Source organism: Monosiga brevicollis, genomic scaffold (genome assembly GCF_000002865.3).
Source record: "Monosiga brevicollis MX1 MONBRscaffold_3 genomic scaffold, whole genome shotgun sequence".
Classification (NCBI taxonomy): domain Eukaryota; class Choanoflagellata; order Craspedida; family Salpingoecidae; genus Monosiga; species Monosiga brevicollis.
This window is the reverse complement of record NW_001865040.1, coordinates 2056705-2079246: the sequence shown is the minus strand read 5'-3', so window position 1 is coordinate 2079246 and position 22542 is coordinate 2056705. Positions and strand designations below refer to the sequence as shown.

At 55.2% G+C, this 22542-nt stretch overlaps 6 protein-coding genes across 6 annotated transcripts; 3 read left to right on the top strand and 3 right to left on the bottom strand.

The window, feature by feature from the left end:
• Positions 1–1104: 1104 nt before the first annotated feature.
• MONBRDRAFT_14418 (uncharacterized protein) lies at positions 1105–2907 on the top strand (the record flags this gene model as incomplete). Its single annotated transcript, XM_001743443.1, has 4 exons — positions 1105–1272; positions 1443–1538; positions 1671–2162; positions 2284–2907. The coding sequence occupies 4 exons, from the start codon at positions 1105–1107 to the stop codon at positions 2905–2907; spliced, it is 1380 nt and encodes a 459-aa protein (XP_001743495.1).
• A 970-nt stretch (positions 2908–3877) lies between these two features.
• Positions 3878–6628, top strand: MONBRDRAFT_17752 (uncharacterized protein). Its single transcript, XM_001743442.1, has 11 exons — positions 3878–3967; positions 4074–4191; positions 4317–4518; positions 4619–4688; positions 4799–4891; positions 5175–5264; positions 5370–5480; positions 5585–5677; positions 5772–5852; positions 5947–6034; positions 6187–6628. The coding sequence occupies exons 1-11, from the start codon at positions 3881–3883 to the stop codon at positions 6537–6539; spliced, it is 1386 nt and encodes a 461-aa protein (XP_001743494.1). The 5' UTR covers positions 3878–3880; the 3' UTR covers positions 6540–6628.
• Positions 6629–7259: 631 nt separating this feature from the next.
• Positions 7260–12444, bottom strand: MONBRDRAFT_6002 (uncharacterized protein; the record flags this gene model as incomplete). Its single annotated transcript, XM_001743124.1, has 4 exons — positions 7260–7853; positions 8003–8116; positions 8224–11160; positions 11308–12444. 4 exons carry the CDS (start codon positions 12442–12444, stop codon positions 7260–7262), a joined length of 4782 nt encoding a protein of 1593 aa, XP_001743176.1.
• A 731-nt stretch (positions 12445–13175) lies between these two features.
• On the top strand, positions 13176–14690 carry MONBRDRAFT_6001 (uncharacterized protein; the record flags this gene model as incomplete). The annotated part of the gene is made up of 2 exons (XM_001743441.1): positions 13176–13777; positions 13925–14690. The coding sequence occupies 2 exons, from the start codon at positions 13176–13178 to the stop codon at positions 14688–14690; spliced, it is 1368 nt and encodes a 455-aa protein (XP_001743493.1).
• A 145-nt stretch (positions 14691–14835) lies between these two features.
• MONBRDRAFT_23135 (uncharacterized protein) lies at positions 14836–16374 on the bottom strand (the record flags this gene model as incomplete). Its single annotated transcript, XM_001743123.1, has 7 exons — positions 14836–14903; positions 15049–15142; positions 15316–15445; positions 15549–15640; positions 15796–15885; positions 16047–16128; positions 16271–16374. 7 exons carry the CDS (start codon positions 16372–16374, stop codon positions 14836–14838), a joined length of 660 nt encoding a protein of 219 aa, XP_001743175.1.
• A 2190-nt stretch (positions 16375–18564) lies between these two features.
• On the bottom strand, positions 18565–20089 carry MONBRDRAFT_1970 (uncharacterized protein; the record flags this gene model as incomplete). The annotated part of the gene is made up of 3 exons (XM_001743122.1): positions 18565–18720; positions 18861–18971; positions 19649–20089. Coding segments are annotated over 3 exons (708 nt in total), but the record flags the coding sequence as incomplete, so codon positions are not given.
• Between the last annotated feature and the right edge of the window lie 2453 nt (positions 20090–22542).

The following is a 22542-nucleotide window of genomic DNA, read 5'->3' as shown; positions in this document are numbered from 1 at the left end:
TCAATTCTTGGCGCGAAAGGTGAATGGCATTCGCGGCGCACACACGAAATGTTTCCGCTCCCCCCCCCATCTTGCAAACCAGTTGTCATTCCACACACTGCCTGTTGCCGTTTTTTTCAGTTGCAACTCCCCCCCCCTTGTCTACCACTTCCTTTGTGTGATTGCGTTTGTTTGTTTGCGGGCTTTTGTTTTCCACTATACCACACACACACGCACACACGTCTCTCTGCTTTACCTTTTTTTTCTTTCTTTTTTAGACTCTTGGTTTTTTATTTTTTTGGGTTTGTGAACAAGCCTCTCTGTATCGGTCACAGGCCTCGCCCGCCCCTGCGCGCCCCTCCTCTCCCTCTCGCCCTCTCGCGGGCTACGACACCCCTGCCTGTCTGCTGCATTTGTGTCGGCTCAACCCAGGGTGGTGTCATATCGCACATTCCCCTGTTTTGCCCGCTCGCCCACTCTCCTTCGTCTCGCCGGCCATCCTCTTCCCACCGCCGCTCTTTGACTTGCTTGCCCACTGAACGAGCCAGGCTTACATTCCCGTTGCCCCACAACAACGTCACCCCGCTTCCTCCTCGGCTCGCCCGCCGGCCGTGCCTGCCAGCTCGCGGCCCCGGTAGACGACTCGGCTTTGGTGGTGTGAAACTTGGACCCTCTTGCCTCTGGCACTGGAGCGCCATTTTCGCCCCTGGGTCGTGTCGTGTCTTCTTGTGCCGTGTGGTGTCGCGGACCACTGCGCTGCTGTTGTTGTGACAACAACGCACATCCGAGCCCACTCCCACTGAGTGCGCCAAGGTTCACACAAACAGGAACCTGATTACACCCTGGGAGCTTGAAGACTTGACAGCCTCGGTCTTCCCTTTGCCTTGTCGGCCCTCTTGGGCGCTGCCTTCTGCACTCCTTATGGTTGGAGTTGTGTGATCTTGCGCGCCTTCCTGTCCGCAAATTGGCCTCCGCCTGTGGACCCTCTCGATTTTTTCCCTCTTTTTTTTTTTCCCTTGACCGTTTTCTCGTCTCCACCCATCGGACGTACCCACCCCTCTGAGCATCAGCCTTCCTTGCCCGTCCCACACCGCCATCATGTCGAATCCTTCTGGCGCCGCGCGGATGGATACGAGCACGGACAACAAGAAAAAGGACGTGGCTGCTGCTGGTGCGCACGAAGCCACCTCTGCCAAAAAACCCGCCGTCACGCGGCCGCCCCGTGACTCGCGAGACCGGCCCATGAACAAACTTTCCGTCAACCTCATTGTCACATACCGCCACATCAACGAGGTAGGCCACCCACTCTTTCTGACTCGCACACCCACAAGCGCCCTCAACACCCACACCCTCCCTCCTCTTCTTCTTTCGGTTCGCCTGTCCAGGCTCAACAAATGCCCCGCTCATCTCCGCCTGTTTGCTTGGTCATCCTTTTCCTGCCGCAAATTCTCGCCACCAACCAGGTTTACTACGCCAACAAACGCGCTCGCAAGGCCCGGGCCAAGAAGAACAATGGCTACGACGATGAAAACAACGACTACATCGTCAGGATAGGCGAGGTATGCTGGCCACTTCTCTTTTGCGTTGCTTGACTTGCCTGTCTCATGCGCTCTCCCCGCAGGCCCTGCTCACCGCCCGTTCCCTTGCTTTGCGTCTGCCCGTGCAACCACAACACCTGGATTTGTGCCCAGCTCTGGAATGATCGCTACGAGATTCGTGGTCTCTTGGGCAAGGGTTCTTTTGGACAGGTTGTGGAAGCTGTGGACAAGGAAACTGATACCCGCGTGGCCGTCAAAATCATCAAAAACAAGTCGGCTTTTCGCGAACAAGCACGCATCGAGATTGAGCTCCTCAAACGGGTGGCAACCAAGGACCCCACAGACTCGTACCACATGGTCCGCATGCTCAGGTGGTTTGAACACAAGGACCACCTTTGCATTGTGTTTGAGCTCTTATCCTTCAACCTTTACGACCTTATCCGCAACACCAACTTTCGTGGCGTTTCCCTCAACCTCATCCGCAAGTTTGCCATCCAAATCCTTCGTGGTCTTGCCTTTTTGTCACGCGATGACATCTCCATCATCCACTGTGACCTCAAACCCGAAAACATCCTGCTCCGCAATCCCAAGAGAACGGCGCTGAAGCTGATTGATTTTGGCAGTAGTTGTTACATTGGCAAAACGGTGCGCATCATTTTATCTTGATTCCACGTGCCTGCCCTCGAATCTGGCGACACTGAACCATCCGTGTTTGTGTTTCTCACCTTGTCTCCGTTTGTCCCTCCCCTCCCCTTGCGTTTCGCAGATGTACCCATACATCCAAAGTCGATTCTACCGCTCGCCAGAGGTCCTATTGGGCCTGCCCTATGACCAAGCCATTGACATGTGGAGCTTGGGCTGCATCTTGTTTGAATTGCACACGGGTGACCCGATCTTCAACGGTGTCTCGGAGCGTGACCAGGTGTACAAGCTCACCGAGCTGTTGGGCGTTCCCCCCGTGCACATGCTTGAAAAGGGTCGCAAAGCCGCCAACTTTTTCCGCAAGCTCGGGGATGGTAGCTATGAGCTTCTCCCCACCAAGCGCACATACCTCAAACCCGGCTCCAAAAGCCTCTCAAACATGCTCAACGCGAACCAGGGTGGTCCCGGTGGTCGCCGCATGGATGAGCAAGGACACAAGCCCGATGACTATGCCCGCTTTATTGACCTCTTGCGGGGTCTTCTCGAATATGACCCCGAGAAGCGACTCAAGGCTGCAGATGCTTTAAACCACCCGTTTATCGTACACGCCGATGCTGCCTCGCGGCGCTCGGACACAGCAGCCCACGATGCAGGCTCAGCCCGTGCCGCAGGCGTACCCGATCAGCTGGCGCGCCTAAACCGGATGTCCAATGCTGTTGCAAAAACCAGTGGCCGCGCCTCGGTATGATGCATCTTCTTTTCGACTGGATGTTTGTGGTCTATTCCTCTTTCCACTTTGCCAGCTCGCATTGTATTTGCTGTCTTCGCTCCGTGGTCAGGGAGGCCATGGTATGTTTGTTTCTCCTTGTGTTCGCTGTTGTGCTTTCGATCTCTTTTAGCATCGATGAACCCGGCCGAGCCGGCTTCTTCGTCCTCTCCAAATAGCCCCCACCGCTGCTTGCCGTCTCGAGCGCAGCAATGTGTGAGGGAATGGGTTGACTTTGTGTTTTGTCGTGGTCCGTGTACCCCCTCCGGGCGGGGGTCCCTGACACGTGTGTGCATGTGTGTGTGTGTTTGCCTGTCTCTGTCTCTCTGTCTAGTGGTGCTGGTATCAGTGCTTGTGCCAGACCATGGAGTCAACGGCACTGGCCCCCGTCTTTTCGATGAATCATGACTCGAGGGATGGCATCCATCAGCATGTCACCCCTCGTTCTTCTTGTCAACCATTCTAATCGCAATCCAAAAAACTTGTTTCGATCATGTCCACACATCCACAAAACCCATGTTATGTCATTTGTCAGCACTATTACCTTGTGTCAGTCTCTCTCTCTCTCTCTCTCCTCTCTCTCTCTCTCTCTCCTCTCTCTCTCTCCCTTCTCCTTCTCTCTCTCATTCACTTATCACCTTTCATCAAGGCGTGTCGAGTAAGTCACGAGCACGCTCTGGTTGCTTCTCCAACTTGCTCGACGGCGCGCGGCTTCTGGCGTCTTGCCGCCAAGGGGGAGGAAGGGGCACTGGCTGGCTGGCTTGTTGATCACACTTGGGCAGTTTGGGAAGAGACTTTGGCTCTAGGGTCAAGGATTCGAGTCGGTGGCAAGGGCACGCAGGGATTCAGGGCGTTGCCCATTTTGACCAGTCGAGTTAGCAGTCGCCTCACCACCACCGCTTGGCTTGCTTGCTCTGCTTGCTTGCTCTGCTTGCTGTGGACTTGATCCAAGACAATGACTGGTCGTACATGCCTTGCCTTTGTGGCCCTGGCGGTGGCTCTGGCTGCCGCCCTCCCTCTGGACCAGGATGCCCCCACCCAGGTTACCATCGCGCACCTGCCAGCCCCGCGCCTTGAAGATCCTTGAGCTTTGCTCGCCCCCGACCCTCCAACTCTTTGTGCTTTCCTCATCAGCCTTTGGCCCGCAGGTGCACATCAACCTCGGTGATAACGAAGGCACTAGCATGGTCGTCTCGTGGATCACCAACGCTGCGACCGACGGCTACGTCCAATTTGGCACAGATCCTGATCACCTTGACAGCTCGGGTCAGTTCCTGGACCCCAAGCCTTGTTGCAGCGCACGTCGTCATTTCTTTCTCGCACAAAGTTCTCCCACCTCTCCTTTGCTCATGCTTGCCTCCTCCAATAATCATCTCCATCGAAATGCTCAGCTGATCAGATGGAGAAGGCTTACCGTTACAACTTCCGCTCCACATACTCGCCCGAGGTCTACACCTCTGGCCTGATCCACCATGCCAACATGACTGGCCTCGAGCCCAACACCCAGTACTTTTATCGCTGTGGTGGCAAGCAGGGTACCTCCACCACCTTCAACTTTACCACCCCACCCCCGCTTGGTAGCGTTGAGGAACCGTGAGTACTCGAACCCTGCCCTTGGGTGAAGGAAACCTCAGGGCGCAACGGCCGCTCTCGTGTCTGACAAACCTCACTTCGCCTGACCCGTTTTCCTCAGCTTGTATATTGCCATGATTGGTGATCTCGGCCAGACCACTGATTCAATCAGCACCCTTGACCACATTCGCGTACGTGACTTCCCCCGACGCTCGCACGACTATGGCAAGCATTGACATCAACACTCTTGCCCTTGAGCTCTTCAGGCTCATCAGGTTTGGTGTTGGCTTGCTCATAACAGGCTGACTTTGAGGCGCACATCACCGTGCTCGTCGGTGACCTGAGCTATGCCGACTCGGCCGAACAAAATGAACCCACTCGCAACTGCACTCAGGTCAGGCAGCTAGCATGAGATAATGATCAGCGTCGAGCAAACATTTTTTTTTTTTTTTTTCGCGCGCGCGCGCGCGTATTTTGCTTGACCCGCGTTACCATATGCGGTATTGGGGCTTTTCTTCTCAATTTTTCTTCTTGTTTTTTTTTTTTTTCTTTTTGTTTTGACCTTGATACGCAACTCGTTTCCATCACTTTTGCTAATCCTCGATACCTGCGTGCTCACGCCGACTAATGGCATGCTGTGCGATCTCTGTTGGTGCTTGTGCGTCCCGTGGGAGTAGAAGCGCTGGGATTCCTGGGGCCAGATTGTTGAGCCTTACTTTGCTTACCAGCCACTAATGGTCCTTCCCGGCAACCATGAGGTGGAACAGGTGAGTTTTCAACCGCAAGGCCACAGTGTCGTCTACCATGCCATCGCTGAACGTGCCCGAGGCTTATTGTTTTATCCACATCTCCTTGATGCTCTCCGTGGACAGGTTGGCCCCCTGCCCGCCACTCAAGAACAGTTTCTTGCATACCAGAGCCGTTTCCGCATGCCTTCTCCCAGCAGTGGCTCAAACAGCGGCAACCTGTACTACTCCTTCAACGTGCGTTTTCCCTCTTCGTTCGGCGCCTCGTACATTGCGTGATTTTGCCGAGTTACGCGGCGCCTCACCGTTTAGGCCACGGGGAAACGCTGCTATTCCATTAGATTGGTCCTGCCCATTACATCATGCTGAACAGCTACATGGACTTCAATCATAGCGACCCCCAATACATGTGGCTTGAGGAGGATTTGCGCAAGGTGGGTCGGGCCAACATAGCACTCAAGCAGTAGTCCCGCTTCAGTCTGGAAATATGCTTATTTTCACGACACCGACCTTCCGTCCCCTCAACAGGTTGATCGCACCGTGACCCCCTGGGTTGTGTGCAACATGCACGCTCCTTGGTACAACTCGGATGTGCACCATCATGATGAGGTGAGGCTTTGCGAGCTATCCTCGCCTGCGAGCAGACGTTGTGCTGGCTTGATGGTGGCGGATGCTCATGTCGTGCCTTTTGCTCCGCAAACAGTACGAAGAGACGGCCATGCGTGCCTCTATGGAGGATTTGCTTCATCAGTACCGCGTCGACTTTGTCTTCTCCGGTCATGTCCACGCCTGTACGTTGGCCCGCCTGCTTCAGCCTCTGACTTTGGTCTTTCCACTTGTTGCGACTTGAGTTGGTTACAGCCGCGTGAACTAGAGTAGCGTTGACATCCCGTTTTGCTATCCGCATTAAATACCGTGACCCATCCCTGCTGTGGACTCATAGATGAGCGCATGTACCCCACCTACAACAACAAAACTGACCCGACTGGCACCACCTACATTAACATTGGCGATGGAGGTAACCGCGAGGGTCCTGCAGAGGGCTATTTCCCCCAACCCGAGTGGTCTGCATACCGTGAGCCTGTTTTTGGTCATGGTCGCCTTGCCCTCTTCAATGCCACCCATGCCCACTTCACCTGGCATAAGAACGTCGACTCGGAACCTGTGGTTTCCGATGACGTGTGGGTCATCAAGTCTGAAAGTGGCACCCGTCACGTGGGTCCCAAGTTTGATGGCGGTCACATCAAGCGCCAGTACGGCCACAAGACCGAGCGCGCTGGACCCATCCTCGCCTAAGCCCACCGAGTCACGACCGGGCTCGATGCAACGTCGTCTTTGTTTTTCTTGTTTCAGTGTTGTTCTCACGAATTGCACAAGAAACAACACTCATAGGGAGAGATCATCTCTCCAGTGACGTGCAGAAAGAACCAAACATGATTTGAAAGATAATTCCAAATCATTAAAGTCAGGATGTATTCCTGTCCTGACTTATCCGCTCCAACGAACCAAACTTACTTTTAAGAGCAGCATTATGCCAGGTCCCAGCAAGATTAACATCCGCATGGATATCGTTTGATTGCTTAGTTGTACATCTTCCGGCAATGCCACGCAAAAAGAAGAGAATGGGCATATTTCACATCTCTAGCAAAGAATTAAATTTTGACTCTTGAAAAGCGATCGGATTCGGTAGACAGCAACGAGCAGCCGCACACGTTCGAGAGATCCACATTGAAGTATTTAGCTGTTATGAGGAATCAGTAAACTTGTAAACGCAATCAGGGCACCACATTGTTGTCGATCCACGCAAACTTTCGGGAAACACAAATTCAGGAGAAAACCATCTCAAACCAAGGACAAACTCAGGGCCTCTCAGACAGATAAAAAAAAGGTCATTTGTGCAGATTTCTGCCCAGATATCCCTATCCAGATCCAGATTTAGTTTGTGTGAACATGAAAATTGACCAACTTAGGGTTGAAAGTCAGGCGACGCATCCACATGTTGAACACACTCTCGAACTACTGGATGGGCGTAGCGCTGAGCTTTCGTTTGAGCTTGGACTTGAGTCCGGAAGCCTTCGCTTTGCGAACGCGAGCTTTTCCAGCCTGCTCTTGCCGCGCGAGCTGAGCTGCCTCTAACTTCTTGCGGGCTCGAATCTTCTGTTCAGCAGCCCAAGCCTCCTCAAATTGACCGACAAATGTGGCCCAAATCTCGAAAAAGTCTGCCGGGGTCGGTGTTCCCCCGCCATTGGTGGAAAACATGAGCCACTTGATCAACCGCGTGAAAGCTGTCGACGCATGCCCCAGATCCTCTCGAGCCTTTTTGAGTAGCCCCTTGGCGTTGTCTAAAAAGCGCTCCATCTGTTCCTGGAATGGATGAACGAGTTCCTCCTCTTGCACATCGGAAATGATGCGATCAACCCTACGACTGCACGCCTGAAGCTCGCGCTCGAGCCGTGTGACATCCCCCTCCAAGTCCTCAAAAGTGACTTGCTGCGCAGCAGCAAACACAGAGGCGTCAGGCAGAGGGCAGGTCGTCTCCTCCACATCATCAGTCAGTGGCTGAGAAGCCATTTCCTTGACGACGTAGTTGAGCAAGTTTGAGCTATTATCCTACATGCACGTTCAATCGGTTGGGTCGAGGGGTCAATGGTACGCAAGAGAGGTGGAACAGTACACGGGTCAGCGCGCCAACGAGCGCAATCGTGCCATAAAGGTGTTGGCAGATCCTTGTTACCAATCGATGCACGATAACCACGAACCTGCGATTTAACGTCGCGAATTTTGGTCAAAATGTTGAGTGAAAAACCGTCAGCCTGCCCACGCTTCGTCCCGCCATTCATGTAGTTGCCCAGCGCCAAGATAAGCCCCAAAAGCTAATCGCACAAGCCACGGAGAAGAGTGAGGCCAGGCCTACGGCTGAAAGAGCCTCCATCACGCAATGAATCAGTTGTGTGCAAGCGCGTCGCCATCAAGTACTCACGGTCGGGATGGCCTTGCAGCTTCGCAAGCGGTCGCAGGCCCGGCCGAGAGCAGTGACACGTTCTTGCAAATCGAGGGCATTTTCGGCAAAGTTGGCTCGAAAGAGCCAACATTCTGCTCGCAACGCAAAGTGATCAATCTCGCTCACACGGAGGAGAAACTCATCTGCAGGCGCCAGGGGCACCTTTTCTGCATCTGGTCCGTTGATGTGCGACTTGATCAAGTCCAACTCCTCAGCGGTTGCACGATTCTCGTACAGGGACTTGATCTTCTCCAGCTTGCATTGGTTCTCATCCATGGCATAGAGAGCCGAGCCGATGGCAGCAGGGTCAAGCTTGATAGATCCACGCAGGATACCCACGGCTTGCGCACGTTTGCCATCTAAGGCAGTGAAAGTTCGAGCTGCCTTGGGCTTGCCTTGCTGACCATTATCTTCGGCCTCTTGAGTCTTGCGCGTGGCGCTGGGCTTCTGGCTAAAGGTTGCTTCAAACTCGTTGGTGTCAAAGGGCGTTTCCTCGAGTTTGACCCACAAGCAACCGTCATCTTCGTTGGCTTCCACCATGGTGCTGTCGGGTTTGACATTGCTAGCTTCGCCAAGAACCGGAGCTGGTGGCATCGGGGTTGAGGCCGTAGCCAGCATGGCTGGGTCGAGGAGGATCCGATTCCAAAACAATGGTCGCATTTTCTTCTCCGGCTGAATGACTGGTTTGCGGGGACCGACTGGTTTGGCCACAAGGCCACCGGGTCCACCTAATGGAGGAGGAGGAGCACCAGGGATGCCTGGGGGTGGAGGGGGAGGAGCACCAGGGATGCCTGGCGGAGGCGGAGGAGGTGGTGGTGCACCGGGAATGCCTGGCGGAGGTGGCGGCAGAGGTGGTGGTGCACCGGGAATGCCTGGCGGAGGTGGCGGCGGAGGTGGCGGCAGAGGTGGTGGTGCACCGGGAATGCCTGGCGGAGGTGGCGGCGGAGGTGGTGGTGCACCGGGAATGCCTGGCAGAGGTGGTGGCGGAGGTGGTGGTGCACCTGGGGCACCAGGAGGAGGCGGGGGCGGAGGTGGAGGTGGGGGCGGGGCCGGAGGTGGGGAGGGCAAGACTTCAGAAGGGGTCGATGTCAATGGTGGGTGGGTGTTGATGGAAGAAGATGCACTGCGGTGCTGAGACAAAACAGCCCACACGCGCTCTCCCACGCTAGCAGCTCCAGGAAGGGTTTGTAGCGCCTCAAGGGTTGACGTGGACAATCCCACGCCGGCGTGTTGTAAATCATCCACCAAAAGACGAAGGAGATCCGTGTACTCGCGCCCCTCAACCTGTGTGGCAGCCTCTGTTTTAGAAGAGGCCGCAACTGCCTCCAATGACGCAGCCGGGGAAGAGGACCCCGGTTCTTCTCCCTGCGCAAGTGCTTCAAGGGGGGCAGCCTCATGAACCAGCGCGCTCAAAGTTTGTGAATTTTCCACGAGCTTGGGCTCTGATGTAATGGTTGAAGCCAGGTCACACCCAACAAAAAAAGCGCCATGCACATGGCGACCCGACACGCGGGGATAGCGCTTCCGAGCCTTGACGAGATCAACGCCATGTGGTGCGAGGAAAGGTAAAAGATCCTCGCCTTTGAAATTGGGCAGGCGCGTCAAGCCCACGTACTGCGGTTCGGAGAGCGCAACCAAAAGCTCGTGGTCTCGCGGTAAGCCCGATACCCATTTGCGAAAAGCATCGATCAAAATTTTGACGCGCACATAAATGTCTGGGGCGAAAGCGACGGTGTCTTCCCCCACAAAGGCTTGGAATAAATTTCTCAAAGCCATTTCCACGGGAATCTCTGAAGTAGGCAAAGGGGTTTCGGCAGGCGCCTTCAATGTTACGGCGTCGCCTACTTCGATGGCCGCTGTGACGGGTTGATCCTCAGCTTGCGCCTTTGCTTCGGTGGGCGATGCAACCCCGGCCAACTTTTCAGCTCCTTGCTGAGCCAGTTGAATCGCCTCTGCTCGTGATGCCCACACGGCATCAAGAGCCTGCAGATTCTGAATTGTGCCATCCGCAGTCCGCTGTGCACACGAAAAGTCCAGCATGACGATAAGCATTGTTGCCTGTTGCGTGCCGGCCTCAACGACTACCGTGTCTGGAAGTTCGCCTGGAGACGTCACTGTGTCTGGCTCAGACCAAGCCATATCGAGTGCGGTGCCATGTCTCTTGATGCACTGTGTTAGTAAGGCCCATGCTTGCGAGTGCCGGCAGGTTGAATCCAGGGCAGGTGGCGTTGGTTCAAGGGTGGCAACAATATGCCACAAGCCGTCACGCCACGTGCCCAGAGCGCATGCCTGTACATCTGCTGTGGTTGTGGTTGAGTGCCAAGCGCCGAGCAAGCAAAGATGGCCTTGATGTGGGGGAAGCTGCGTAGCGTTATGTAACAAGAACGGCCCATGTGTTTGCGCCGTGGTCAAGGCAGCGCGAGTCACGAGCATCAGAAGAGCTTGTGCCTGAGAGCTAGCTTGTTGCTCCTGCACTTGATCCCAGGCTGCCGTCGTCATGAGGGCAGCCTCTGTGATATCGTCTAGCACGGCTGAGGCACTGTTTCGTGCAAGATTGTCTCCAGCCAGATTGCAGCCCTCGGTTAAAGAAAGCGGAACGAGCGCATCGGCAAGAACACGTGCGACATATTGTGTCTGGCAGGCATGTAGGAAGACGGCCACATTCGACATGTCCTGCACCAAGTTGCGGCTAGCAGCAAAGGGTGCATGCGCGTCGAGCTGGCTTTGGAGGGCATGGACGCGAACATCAACATCATGCCAGTATTGGGCCCGCTGAGCACGCCAGGCGTCCGTGGAAGCAGTGCGTTCTGTGTCAGTGGCCCGCTGAAGCCACGGCGCTGGCAGTGTTTGTATGGGGGCAGCGAAGCGATGACCCAATTGACCCGGGTGGCCAGCAAAGCGACCAGGGTGCAGAGCCTGAGTGCACAGGGGCGGACTCGGTGAGCATGAGGCTTTCAACCAAGCAGGTCTGACAATTCAATAAATTAACCGCCAAAAGGCTTTGCTCTGGTTATTTGAGGCGCGCATATGTTTGTGAGTGAACGCAGTGTGAGCACATCCTACCTGGTGCCTGGGTTGGTCTGGGGAAGATGGCTGGCGCTGGCGGCGCCGTTGCTCCTGCTGAAGCTGCTGCTGCCGGGCGATGAACTGCTGTTCTTTTTGAGATAGCTCCGCCAACACACGTGCGGCATGGGCGCCTTCCAACTGCGCCTTGCGTGCTTGAACGGCTTCGATGCGCGCATCTAGATTGTCATGAATAGCCGCTTGCTTCTGCTCACGGCGAGTCTGAGCTGCCAGATGCCGCTCAGCTGTGGCCGAGACGGAAGCCAGAAGTGCTTCTTTGGCAGCCTGATCCACGCGTTGCTTGCGCTGACGGACGCGCTGAATGCGCTCGCTGCTGCTCATGCGGCCTATCCGGGACACGTCATTGTCCGCCCTGGCCTTGCGCACGAGGGTATCTGGTCTGTCGTCCACTCCACCAGATTTGGACGGGGCCAAAATTTCAGGCATCGGGTTGTCGGCACTTCTCCTATCTTGGACCAGCTCATGCGCGTCAACCGGGGTGCTGTCGGGTGTGGACGTGGGTTCGGGTTGGGTCACTGCGAGAGAAGAGGGCGGAGGAGATATGCCTAGGAGGACAGCCAGTTCTTGCTCCAGGTCTGCCTCACTCGACTGGTTCTCGCTCTGTGAGGAGCTCTCGAGGACTTGGTGAGGAGGGGGGGACCGGGGCAGCGTGGCATTGGCAGCAGGAACCACAGCTGCCACCGTGCTGGCCCGGGGCGGATCTCCATCGAGAAAGGCATCTTGGTCATGCTCATGCTGATCGGGGGCTGGCGGGAAGCAGTTGGCACAGAGCACATATTTGCCATCGCACATGAGGCATTCGTTGGCAGCGTGGCCAGGCCAGGCGGTGCTTCCACAGGCCGAGCAAGGGGCAAAACCGGGACTAGATATGCTGGCTTTGCGGCTTGATCTGCGGCTAGTCTCTGAGGCCGGCTTTGAGCGCGGCGGGCTCGTGGTGCCCTGTGCCAAGGTCAGTGCCACATTGAGACCCTGCGTGCTGGGAAGTTCGGACAACGAGGAGGCAGTCGAGCGTCGTCGTGAATGCCGGGAGCTGCGGCGCTCACCCCGCGACCTGCGGCTCTGGTCGGCTGGCTCGTGGTTGGAGGCAGCATGCCGCGGGCTTTGCGCCGATTCCATCTTGTTCAGAGTGAAGTTTAGTGCCGCGAGCGTAGCATCTCTGGCTCAGCTGCTCTGGCCAGTGCAAATGAAGAAAGCCGTTCAATCATGCCAATGCCGAGGTGTGGCCGCTGCAACATTGCTTCACTCGCAGGTCGTCATTGTCGCCCGCGTGTGGGTCGTAGACTGCGTCTCGCAGTCAAGTCAAAAAGCCAACTGAGACAAAACACCAGCAAGCCCTCTCCATCAACAAACAAAAGCTGCGCAGGCCAGTGCATGCACAACCAGACCGATGGGGGGGCTGGGGCACAGGAGCGATACGTACCTTGGATCCCCTGACGTCGATTGAGCCCCCGACAGCAGACGTGAGTTCCAAAAATCCACACGGAAAGAGAAAAAAGCACAAAAAGTATTTTACAAACGATGGCCATTGCATTTATGGTTGCATGCAAGAAGGCAACTCCCAAGTCGAGGCCAACATTGTTGATGGGGGCAGACGGGGGGGACAGGGACGTGGCTCCAACTCGATATAAACATTGACGGCGCTCGTCCGTTGGAGGTGGCAAGTGTCCTTGTTGTTCAAATATTGGCGTGCTTATACCTGTCCATGTGGTGGGGGTGATGTGTCTGCGCCGAGAACCCGATTGAAGGTCGATTGAAGGTCACTTTGGTCTGTTAATCTAAGGCCGTTCGTGGTTGCCGGCGGCGATTCGGCAGCTGGCTCCGGCCAGACGATCTGTGCCCAGCAGGCCATGTCCCGGCGCGTCCAACCTTGGCACATGCAGCTTCTGGCTGCTTCCGTCCTGATTAGCTCCCTCCCGTTGGTCTGTACTGACCCCACCACTCGCAGTGGTGGGGACAGCCTTGCGTCGTCTGCTCGCACCGCACGCAGCGACTGGCGCGATGGATCACACACTGGGGCTGGGACGCAGAGCCGTGGCCAAATATCCGTCGGACAGCTGGGTGTCGTCCCGACAGAGAGCGAGATGCAAGCATTGGAGATAACGGTTCGAAATGAGCTCTTGCAGGACAAGATGCAGCCCAACTTTTGGTCCTGTCCCGAGTTTATGAACGAATACCGCTGGAAACCCTTTGTGGCACCAGTTCTTCACAACGGGCTCGGTAATCTTCTCTTTGCTATTGCTGGCGCCTGCAGCTTTGCTCACCAGTTGAACTTGCCCTGCATCGTCGGCTACTGGCGCATTGATCGGTCGACCAAGGATCCCCGCGCGTTTGAACCCTGGGGCGGACACCCACCTCCGTTCGGCCCGCACATTCAGCTTGGACACGTCTTTCCCGCTCTTCAATGGCTTTCCTGTCATCCCCGCCCTCCGGTGGGCACCAATGTTCTTCCGTAAGTTGCCTTGCTCTGCTCCGCTCATTTCCTTCGGTCCCAACACCGGCCCTTGAGTCACTTCTACCACACACCGTGCATACAAAGCCTCATTTTGGACTGTGCGCACCCCCCATGTCTCAGCCGCCAGCACCTGCCTTTCCGCAGTGACCTGGTGCTGGAAGGTGCCTTTGAAAACTATGTGAACCAAGGCGAGCCCCTTCTCATACACTCGTGGTTTTTCACAACTCGGTGGTGGAATCACTCGCTCATTACCCAGCTGCTGCAACCGCATGCCGCCGTGATCCGAGGCGCGCGCCAAGCCTATTTTCGCTACCTGCACTCAATGTGTGGTGACCAGTGTGCTCTCTTTGAGACTGTCTCAGTTCACATGCGTATTGGCTACGCCAACGAAACCGATCCAGATGCTCTCGCGCAACGGCGCTTGCCCCCGAGCGCGTTTTATCGGCATGTGTTCAAGCAGCGTTTCTCCCGCCGCACCACCATCTACCTGGTCTTCTCCGACAACCCGCAGGAGGCAACATGGCGCCTTCGAGCCTTCCGAGGCATCAAATTTCGTGTGGTTGACGCCAACGCCATCACCTCACTTGTTCTCATGACCATGTGCCATCATCACGTCCTGACGACATCTACCCTCAGTTTTTGGGGCGCCTTCCTACCATGCCCTGACTGCGTGAACACCCAAGACCCCCCACCCTTCCCACGCGCCCGGCCGCCTGCAACCATCATTTACCATGGATCCTTTGAACAGACCCATGGTCCCACCCTGGTTGCCGCGATGGATGGCTGGGGCTGGATCAAAATTACCAATCCCCAGCTGCGCTCCGAGCTAGGGTTGACTGAGCAGCAGCGGAAGAACATTGCAGATATTCAAGCTCGGCGCCGACAAACCACCGTGATTCCATCCGTGTAGATAGTAATAGTTGACATTTGATGCAAATCCCCACTCATGAAAGCAGTTAATTTGAGCGTCTGCAAATTAACACCAAGCAGACCGATGTTCCTCTCTTGACACTTTTGCTACCAGCCACCCTGGTCCCGCACATGAAGTTGGATCCTTAGTAATAGTATTGGGCGCTTTGCGCCGCGAGAACTGCCTCGTGCTGACCACTATAGGTGCTAAAGGCTGTGCAGAGTAAGCATCGCCAAACAGGTGAGGTTGACGAGCAAAATCCAATCCCGGGTACGGAACTCAATCGAAATCAGGCTAGCATTCTTTGCATTCGGCCTTGCCTTCCCTCAAACGCCTGCATCCCCCTTTTCGGCCCCACCTTGATCTGCCATGTTGCGATTAAGAATGCGAGCTCCGTGCGCGCTACTTTCTGCCAGGCGGCCACCTATAGCTTGATCTCCAGCCACGTCTAGCTGCAGAGATGAAGATCCCAACAGTGTCAAGTGAGCGTCAAGCCAAATGGCGAGTGCTCATTTGGAGCTGCCAGCCGACATCGGCGCGAGAGGGCCCGCCGCTCGCTTCTCCTACTCTGGTTGGGTTGAGCCACTAGCCCAAGTAGTCTTGTTTGCGTGCCGACGGCGCTTACTTCGATTGGGCCCGCCTGTGTAATTTGATACGGGATAATCTGGTATGGAGCCGTCGGTGACTTGCTGATGCTCAAAAGTCGTCCAGCACCATCCCCGGGAGCAAAGTGTAGAGCCAAGCGAATGTTGACGCTGTGCGTTCCCGTCCAACCCAACCAAATCAGACCAGAATACGCATGAGCGCCATCATCCGTGTCTCCACTTTTTGTGACATATTCTCATGGGCGATTCATACCTATGGGCCCAGGTATTGCCCAAGGCAGCCGTGACGTAGGCCTCCGCTGTTACCTCATCGAAACGGGTGGTAATCTGGTTCGTGACCAGCACCTGTATCAAAAGGAAACCGGGTGGCGCACGGTCAGAGCATCCCAGGCGCACCGGAGGCATCATGGGGTGCCCCGCCTCAGATACTCCTGCTTGGGCGATGGCACTTCACGGCACAGAAGTCTTCCACCGCATTTCAAGGCATTGGGCTAACAGACCGGAATGCTACTTCTGGTTGCGGTGCGCTTCAGCAATGATGCTAAAGTTGACAAGTAGTCAGCTTTGCGAATGTTATCGAGCGCGAATTCCTAACAGGCGAGACACAACCCATGGTCAAAAACACCAACCAGCTTTTGAGTTTGCGTTGACAAACACCATCAAAGTGGCCTAGCATCATAGCACAGCCCTGCTCCGAGCAAGGCAAGCAGACAGCTGACACACGCAAAAAAAGTTTATTAAAGAGCTTCACCTTGCGAGTCAGATAGGCAATCGAGTCAATGATGACCAGGCCAGCGTTGGCGTCGCACACGAGAACTTCCAGTTGTTCAAGACTATTCCCGCATTCGATACATGCATAAATTTCAGATTAGATGCGCGATGCACTCAGGGCCAGGTGAGGGCGTCTCGTGCTGCAACTTGCTTGCAACAACAAGCACGACGGGGAGCAGCCGTGTGCGTGGGGAGTCTGCGCACATGTCTCGAAGCTCGTCGCAAGTGGTTGTAAAGACCACACGCACGGCCGTCGCTATCTGTTTGAGGGCTTGCAGATCGGTGTCCGGGAAGCGATGTTGGACCATTTCCACCAAACTACAGGACGATTTGCGCACGCATCAGCTCTGCGTAACTTTTAAGCATTGCAACGATGGGCTTTGTAGGGCAGCAAGTCACCGACCGCTCGCTTCGGAAGGCGCCTTCGGTGTCAATGTAAAGCACAGACTGATCCGGGCGCAATTTCGCCAGCTGTCATGGGCCACCCATCGCACAACTCGCATGAGGCATGATCGGCTTGCTTTTTGAGGATGAGGGTCGCGAGGAAACGCAGCCGGTCGTGGCATCACCAAGTCCAGTTTGCAGTTTGGAAGGAGCGAGATTGGTTGGTTCGGGCCAACACGCGAATGCCTGTTGGGAATGAGTGAAAGGGCACGGACTCACCGACGCGGCAAGCAAGGTACAAAACTGGGTCTTCCCGCTTCCAGGTGGGCCTACAAGCTGTGTCGAGGATCAGAATTCAAGTCAGCAAAGACATCAGTTGGCTTGCTCACATCCCACCTCGGTGATACCCTCCGCCGGCAAGCCTCCACATAGAGCCGCATCAAGCGTGGGCAAGGTGGTTGCAACATGCTTGACGTCAAGCAAGCTGGCTGCCTGAGGATCAAGGGCATGGTGGTCGTTTGCGCGTTTTTAGTCGTTTTCGCGTAGCTGGGAGGGCGGGGAAGAAAGGCAGGTGCTGATACCGTTCTCAGGCCGGGGGCGACTTCGGTGGCAATCTGGCCGAGAAGGCGAGCCGCAGCGTCAGCTGTGAGGCCAAACTCCACCAGATCATCCTCCGTGACCGTCAGGACATCCCCGCATGTTTGCAAGCCCTTGTTCATGAGCAGCGTCTTGGCCTGTTGATTTGAGCAGACAATCGTATCAGGAATATCGCCAAAGAAGGCGAATCGCAGAACAGGGCCCGAGTTGGCAAGTGTGCATTCGTCTTCCAAGCAATGCCCCACCTCATCATCAAGCTGCCTTAATCGTTTGATTTGCCGCTGTGCCATGGCTGTTCGCGCGCCGTTTCGCTCACACCATCGCAGGCGCCACAAAGCTGCAAAGTCAAAATGAAGAACAAAATGCCCGCAGGTTGACGGATGTCAGCCGCTTTTTGGTGAAAAAACCAAAAACAAGTGAGGGATGACTTGGTTGAGAAAAGGAAGAAGAACTGGGTGATCACATGGGAGAAGGACATGCGGCGTTGACCATCGTTTGATGCGCCACACGGGCAGGGTTTTGGTGCTCACGGCAAAGGGATTAGGCAATTCAATTTTGTCTGGTGTTCTTTCAGGTCAGATCCCATTTGTGTCACTCTGGTCGGTTGGGTTGTTGTCAGGACGGCTACGGGCTGGCTGCTTGCACCCCTCTGGGACGCATTGCCAAAAATGCATCGAAATCAAGCATTAGCTAAAAAATGTGGGGGATCTCCAAGAGGTGCCACGGTGCTTGTTCTCGTCGTCTTATCGCATCTGTAGAGAGGCTTGCAAGTCCGGCCCCAAGTGTGAGCATAGAAGCGCCGCTTGTTCAGAGACATCAGCCACGAGCTGTGCATCGCGCTCCGATGTCAGTGTTGAAGCACGCGCCTGTGTATGAGACAGATTGTAGCCATGGTCAGTATACGCGTGGCCAAGCAAGAAAGGTGCAATGCAAGAGCATAAACATGGTGTTGAGGCAAATTTCGCTTGGCCACTCATGTGTCGGTCATCATTTACATACAAGAGCTTTGCGCACGCGAAGCAGAACGTCAATGATCTCGACCTCAGAGCTGAGAAAGCGAGGAATGTCGGTATATCGATAAGCCTTGGCATGTAGCGTTCGTTAAACCATTTCCAGAACAAGGCAGTCGGCATTGTCACGTACCCGTGGGTTGCAAAACCATTGACGTCAAGGTCTACCACAGATTTTAGGAAAAGACTGCCCAAACCAAGCGCCAAACAGGAGTATCAGACAAGAACAAGTGAAAAGCTTCTCAGACAGGGAGCCAAAAATGGAAGAAGAAGAATAGGATCAGCAACGGAAAACAACAACAACAACAACAACAACAACAACAACAACAACAACAACAACAACAACAACAACAACAACAACAACAACAACAACAACAACAACAACAACAACAGCAACAGCAACAACAAGATCAACTCATCACAAGGACAGTATTCAAGCTCCCATGCCGACGAGCCTTTAAACGTCGGGCTTGCTTACCGCAGAATTTCCACTTCGGCAAGCTGTCGTCGAATTTTCAACCAGCCACGGAAATTGCGACTTTTCAAAAAAGATGCATACAATGCAAGCCAATCGCCGTTGCGCTCCTGCTTCAGAAGAGCCATACTGCTCTGAAGTGAGCTCAGGAACTGGCGAGCATCAAAGTCCTCGAGCCGCGGAAGATCCTACATGCAAACCACAACATAAAATCAGAAATCAGAAACCGTGTCAACGGCAGCAGTGTCGATGTCAGCCTTTTGTGCAAGGTTCTTGCTTGCTTGAGATAGACAACAGGACCAAGCTACGATAATTCAATCCAGCTGACCTTGTGTGGCGAAATCTCCTGTAATTTTGGCATGAGGCGGGCGACATAGCGCTCCAAAGGAATCATAAAGGTGCGTGTCAAGCCATCAAATGATGCACGCAAAAGCAGGCCCTGTGTCCAGTTGCAAAAAACAAGATTTCGTGAGGGTAGGCCGCGAATTGTGCAAAGCAGAGGTGGGTGGGCATTGGCAAGAAAGCAGCACGCACGCCTTCAACCGCTTCGGTCACGGTTTCGGCAGACAGCTGCAGCAGCGTCTTGATGGTCACGTGGTCCGACTCAAGCTTGGTGCGGTACGGGGAGCTGACGGAATCGACCACCTTGCCCTTCTTGACCGGGGCTGCACATATAGGTACTGGCCGAATCAGGTCGGGGTCTGTCAACGCGGCGGCGGAGTGCGGAGCGGAGCGGCCAACCGGCGTTGGTCGCGGCTGTGGACTGCACGGCTCCGATCTCATGCGCGGGGAAGAGCGCATGCCCGCACTAGAGCGGTCCACCGGTCGACGCGGAGGGGGGGAATATGGTGATAGGTTGACGCTCAGAACGCTATCGGCCATGCTCACATATTGTGAGGCGATGACATCGCCGAACCGATGAAGTTCGTCATGGTCCACTGCCTCCTCATCCTCGCCTTCAGCCTCCTCTTGGCGACTGCTGGGTGGTGCTTGAGAAAAATCGCTCGAAGTACCTGGAGATCGATGGTCTGAAAGCTCACTCAAGTCGGTGCCATGGCGGTTCAGACCATCTACAGCAGATATGCTGCGATGGAGTGATGTGGGATTCTCCTTCACGGTCAGATGGTCGAGCGGGTTGAGATGACGCACGCCCGTCACGGGCGAGAGGTCACGTGACGCAGGAGGACGCACGGGTTCAGGGCCAAGGCTGCTGGTGCTCGAGTACCGCTGGCGCCTTCCTAATTGCTGCGGGAGCCCGCGCATTGAAGCGACGCGCACTATGGTCGGCCATTGGCCAAAGGCTTGCTCAAAGTATGGATTCGTCACGCCCAGGATGGCGCTGACCACGTCACTCCCACCCGAGGCAGTGTGGGCCTTTCGCTTGGCTTGGCTGAATGCTTTGGCATAGCGGGGACAGTCACCGTCGTAAATGGTGAAGAAGGGGCGGAAATCAGCGTGGTACTCCAAAGGCATGATCAGGGAGATCAAGGCCAGCACGAGGCGTGAGGTTACGACCGGCGTCTGGCTCATGACTACAATGGGCGCGGCCGTCAAGACAAGCTCCCACAAGAGCTGAATGTGGCTCAGCACGGGCTCAAGACAGAGATAAAGATCCAAGGCTTGCTGTTGAGCTGCATTGAGTGCGGAGGGTTGCAGACGGGCTTGGGCATAGAGCATGGACGTAACGTTAAAGTCGTCTGGTACTACGAGCTGAAGGATAGGCACGACACAGGAAAAGGAAAAGCAGAAAAAAAGATTGGTGAACCAAGCAGCTTAGTTTGAGCTGCCAAGACACAAGACAAATCAATAAGCGTGCGATGTGAGTGAGTGTGTGTGGTCAGAGCTTCCGACCTCGACGATATGCTGCAAGAAGTTGTCCTCAACACTTAAGCCGCGACGAGGGCCGGGCCAATTGCAAACATCAGCACAGGCTAGAATGCGCAACAGGCAGATGGTGTTGATGACGTGAGCAGCTGCAGTGCATCTACCCTCTGTGGCAAGGGCGATGGCGATGGGCGTGCATTCTCAGAGCTTCATACCTGCGGCCAGGGCTCCTGCCCCGGATGAAAAGTATGAGTGGGCTAGGTGCTGTGCCAAAGTACCATAAAGGCCAGCCAGGGGCAAACTAGAAATGACCACGACCGACTGTGGGGTCGGATGTATGCGTTGGCATGAGTTGAGTCGAACATGCAGACAGGTTGGATGGAAGGGCAAAAACACTTATTTGTTTCAGCGAAATGTCACCGACCTTTTGGAAGAATCCTCGTCGATTACGTGCATCGGGTACTTGGCTGCATATTGATCATCAAGCGAGTACGATGAGGCAGGGCAAAAGCACGCACAAGCCACACGGGCTGCGTGTGCGAGCTCCATCCAGTATCCGTACCGAAAGTAGACGTAGCCATAAAAGTAGCCCGGTCCGCCGTCTTGCCCAGCGCGACGATAGACACTGTCGGCAGGCCGGCTTCCTGTGCGAGAGTTGGTAAAAGTGCTGCTACTACTGGTGGCACCTGCGCCACGGTACGTGTGCGGTGTAGGCAGGTGATGGCAGGTTGGACAGCGACCAAAGTCAAGGCGCTCAGCATTGGCATGTGATGCTGAATCAGCGTGGGGTGGGCTTGAGCACTGGCAATACTCGGTCGCAGCCGAAGTCGATGCTTCCATATCCACAGAGATCTTGGCCGATCCATCTGCGTCATCATCATCATCGTCATGTTCGCCGCCTTGGCCATAAGTTGCACCCACAGCGTCAGCCATGCCCGTAGGGATTGAGCTCGCATCAAGTCCACTTCGGCTTTGCACGTAGTCCACAACAGCTTCTCCCAGTGCTTTGTTTTTGCGGGAGACAAGATTGCGGAAGCGAAAAACAAAAGTATAGTCGCCGGTCAAGCCTAAACATGACGACAGCAAAAATAACATGTGGGAGATTAGGGGGTGGGGTGATGATGGCAGCCACGGTGAGAGGACTCCCCGTTGCCAATGAGGTAGAGCTGAGAGACACGGGGCAATGCAAGAAGCAAGGGGGCCGAGTAATCACCAGAGTTTGAGTCTGGAAAAGAGAGAAAGCGGATGCTTTTGAGGATTTTCTCGGGAAAGCATGTTTGTGGGGGCTGCATGCATTCGATGGCTTGGCCAGCCTCCAGGTCGAAGGTGACCACGGCGAAGCAGGTGATCCTGAAAACAAGGACAGGCAGTCAAGGGCAGATGGTAGCTTGACGATGGGAGCTCGCGCTGGCTTCACACGTGGAGATCAGACGCCTCGGCACCCGCGTGCTCGCTCGCCAGATGAACCAGTGATCATGCTTGAGAAGAACCAAAACATTGCAGCGAAAACCCTTACCATCTCTGAAACTTTTGCCAGTCAACGTCACCGTACCCGGAAATGTCCCCTGGCGCCTGTGTGGTGCCCAAGAGCAAGCAGACATACCACCACCACGCAGAGGACACCGGTCAGACGAGTGCAGTGGGGCATCCTCCTGGGAGAATGCATTGCATGGAAGAGCACAGACCTGAGACATTGTGCTTCTCCGGAAGCTTATTTTCCCAGCACCTCCCCCCTCGCGGCGTGTTGGCTCAACAGAGACAGCTCAATGTCCAGCCAGGTTGTGTCTTCAACCAAGAGCCCGGGCGTCTGAAATGTCTGCGTCGTCCAAGGAGCGCGCGCGCCGCCTTTCGAGAGGGGGCGAGTCTATCACCCAATTTGATTCGCTTTTCCTTGACGGGCAGGCAGGGCTGCTTGGGCCTAGGCAGGGAACCAAACGATTTCATGAGGGGGCTCGACCCATGTCCTGACAGCCACAGCCGCTTCCACCCTGGTAGCCACACACCACGCCCAAACGTCGAGAGCCGTTGAGACCACACAGCAAGAGAATATCTCCTCTGCCGCCACCACCCATCCCGACAACCAACCAACCATGGGAGATGAGAGAGATGAGAGAGATGAGAGAGATGAGATATGAGATATGAGAGAGAAGAGAGCAGAGAGAGAGAGATGAGAGATGAGAGATGAG